Source organism: Apaloderma vittatum, unplaced genomic scaffold (assembly GCF_000703405.1).
Source record: "Apaloderma vittatum isolate BGI_N311 unplaced genomic scaffold, ASM70340v1 scaffold25363, whole genome shotgun sequence".
NCBI classification, from domain to species: Eukaryota; Metazoa; Chordata; class Aves; order Trogoniformes; family Trogonidae; genus Apaloderma; species Apaloderma vittatum.
Genome location: NW_009710208.1, coordinates 8,227 through 10,957, shown reverse-complemented (window position 1 = coordinate 10,957; position 2,731 = coordinate 8,227). Strand labels below are relative to the sequence as shown.

Sequence of the window (2,731 nt, the reverse complement as noted above, 5' to 3'; positions counted from 1 at the left end):
CTCTCGCCGGAGAGTCGCATGTCATCTATCCAGAACCTCCAGTCCTTCGGTAAGAACCGCCTCTCGTCCCCCCAGCCCCCACTTTTCCGCCGAGCCCTTGTGCCGCAGGACGCCCCGCAGCCGTCCCGTGTCTCCCCGCCACCCCCTCTCCCGTCCGCCGTCATCCTGCCGCTGCTTTCCCCAGGGACACACCGTGTCCCCCACGGTGACACTGAGCGGGTGTTGCCATCCCCCGCTCTCCGAGGGGCTCTGCTCGTCTCCCGGCCGCCTTGTGTGGGGCGGGGTGGCTCGTCTCTCCCACTCCGCCTCCTTTCCCGGAGGAGAACGGGCCGCATCCTGCTCCGTGCTCTCACACCCCACAGCCTCAGCGCCTGGTGGAACCCCAGGCTGGGCTTTTTCTGTCCCAGAGTTGTCGTCTTGGTGGGCAGAGAGAGCCTGGGATTCATATCTTCTTGTTAAGGAATGGAATGGCTGCCTCAGTTGCCTCATCTTATCCTTCCTGACGCCTCAAAAGCTCATCTGTGCACTGCGAGAGGTGTCGCTTCTGCAGATGGAGCTACAGAGATCACGCATGTGTTGGGAAGGGTGTTGTTTCTACAGGTTGAGCTCTACAGATCGTATATGTGCTGGGAAGGGAGTTGTTTCCATAGATTGAGCTGTAGAAACGAGCGGGTCGTTTCTTTCGTGTCAGCATGGAAGTTTGCCGTGCCGTGGTTCTCCGCCTTCCTTATCTCTAGGCAACAGAAGTGAGCAAGTTCATGCTTTATATGGTACCGCTGTCAGGTTTTTGGTCTCTGTAATCTCTGGCGTGCGTGAGAGGGTTGTATTAACTGCGATTTGGGAGCAGCTTAGGAAGAGGCTGCCCAGAGGAGTTGTTTGAAGTGACCTGGTATTCGCACCCACGACGCTGGCTTATCTCCAGCCTAGAATCCTCAGCCCTGCCGAGCGATCTTCATGCCCCAGTCCCCTTTTTTCCCTTTCACCTGTACTTTGACTGAAATTTTCTGTTCTTGTTTGCCCCGCAAGCTGTGGGGCACAGTGAAATTCAGAGTGTTTTAACAAATTCTTTACTGTGGTGCTTGCGTCCTCATGCTGCTTTCTGTGCCTTCAGTGCTCTCATCGTTCTTGTTTCTGTGAGGGTCAGTCTGCCTGCAGCAGAACTACTTCTCTTCCTGTTTCTGCTGCAGTTCTACTCTTCTAGGGCATTTGTTTTGAGTGGGTGGCAAAACTCGATCAGTGTTTTTAGGTTGGAGTTTTGCATGGAAGTTTGGGAAATTGCAGTTTGCATGGCTGTTGAACCTGCGCTTTCTCAAGATTGGACTCTTCATTCTGATTAGCATTAAAAAATTATGTCTTTAAAAATTACTTAAAGTACTTCATGCTTTAAGATTTATTTGGAGCTACTGGTCAGGAAACTTGTAGGGCCCTAAAATTTCTTAATAGAATGTTAAATTATTATTTTTTTTTTGTGGAGGGCAGAGTAAGAAGTATGACTCGGAAACCCTTCTTCCTAAATGCCTGTATGTTTCATCTGTGCTAGATAAAGTTGAGTGTAGAAGAATTCAAGAACTTGCCTTCACCATCCTATAGCCAAAGCCTAAATGAATTTTATTACAATTCCCAAATAAAACTACTGACTGGCAGAAGGGTGCTGGTTTACAGACAGCCTATGACATCTGTTAGTGTCTGTCACCGTGTTTTGTTTGCAGTAGTAGCCAAGATTTACATCCTTGCCTTAAAATGCTGCTAGCTTGGTACTTGTCAGCATATAAGATTTCTGTTCCAGACCTGTAGAGGAGTGTGTGGGGATTTTTATTTGTCTGGGCTTACCAGATGATTTGATAAAAGATGCAACTTCCGTATTTCACTTAATATATATGTGGCCGTCTAAAAGTTACATCCACTCAGTGTTCTCTCAGAACCGCGTTTTCAAGTTCAGGATTTCCAGTTCTCAAGAAACGATGAAGTAAACTGATTCCGTAGCTAAAAATTGTTTCTGTCCAGGAAGGCTCTGAGGAACCAGCATGTGTGATAGTTGAGAGTGCTGTGCTGAGTTAGTAAGCTTGCCTAGTATTAAGCAAGGCTTAGTACAGCTGTAGAAAAAGTACTCAGATTTTTAACACCGTATTTGTTATACAGGAAGAAAACAGCAAGATCCTCCTCTAAATAAAGCTCTTGGCGAAGTGAGAAACTTAGAAGCTTTGTGCTTGGGTGGTTTTCCTTTGTGGGAATTAAATGAATCTTTTGTTCTCCTGTAGACCCCTTTGCCGATGCAACAAAGGGCGACGACTTACTCCCGGCAGGGACTGAGGATTACATTCACATAAGGATCCAGCAACGGAACGGAAGGAAGACACTGACAACTGTTCAGGGAATTGCAGATGATTATGACAAGAAGAAACTTGTGAAAGCTTTCAAAAAGGTGAAGCTGATGATTTTGTAATAAAGATATGTAAGGGAGGACGATAGCTTTTAGTACTAGCTAACAGAATATTTGTTTTATTTTGCTCTTGCCAGTGCACATCACTTTTAGGTTCAGGTTGATGCCTCTGTCTTTCTCAAAAACTCCTCTCTGTGTCAAGGGACACCGATATTTGCTAAAAGTTAGACGCTTCTGTTATATGAAGTAGTAACTAAAAAATATTCTGAATGCTTCATTAAAATTTCACAGCTATCTGGCTTAGTTGATGTGAAGAATAAAACAAGTTTAAAGCAAAACTGGTTTTGCATT

At 46.0% G+C, this 2,731-nt stretch overlaps 1 protein-coding gene across 1 annotated transcript in view; it reads left to right on the top strand.

Moving 5' to 3' along the window:
* The first annotated feature begins 6 nt into the window (after positions 1–6).
* Positions 7–2,731, top strand: part of EIF1B (eukaryotic translation initiation factor 1B) — a 4,454-nt gene continuing 1,729 nt past the window's right edge. Inside the window, exons 1-2 of the mRNA XM_009867229.1 lie at positions 7–49; positions 2,259–2,422. Of these exons, the coding sequence (XP_009865531.1) occupies positions 19–49; positions 2,259–2,422 (195 nt within the window). The 5' untranslated portion in view covers positions 7–18. The remainder of the gene's footprint in view (positions 50–2,258; positions 2,423–2,731) is intronic.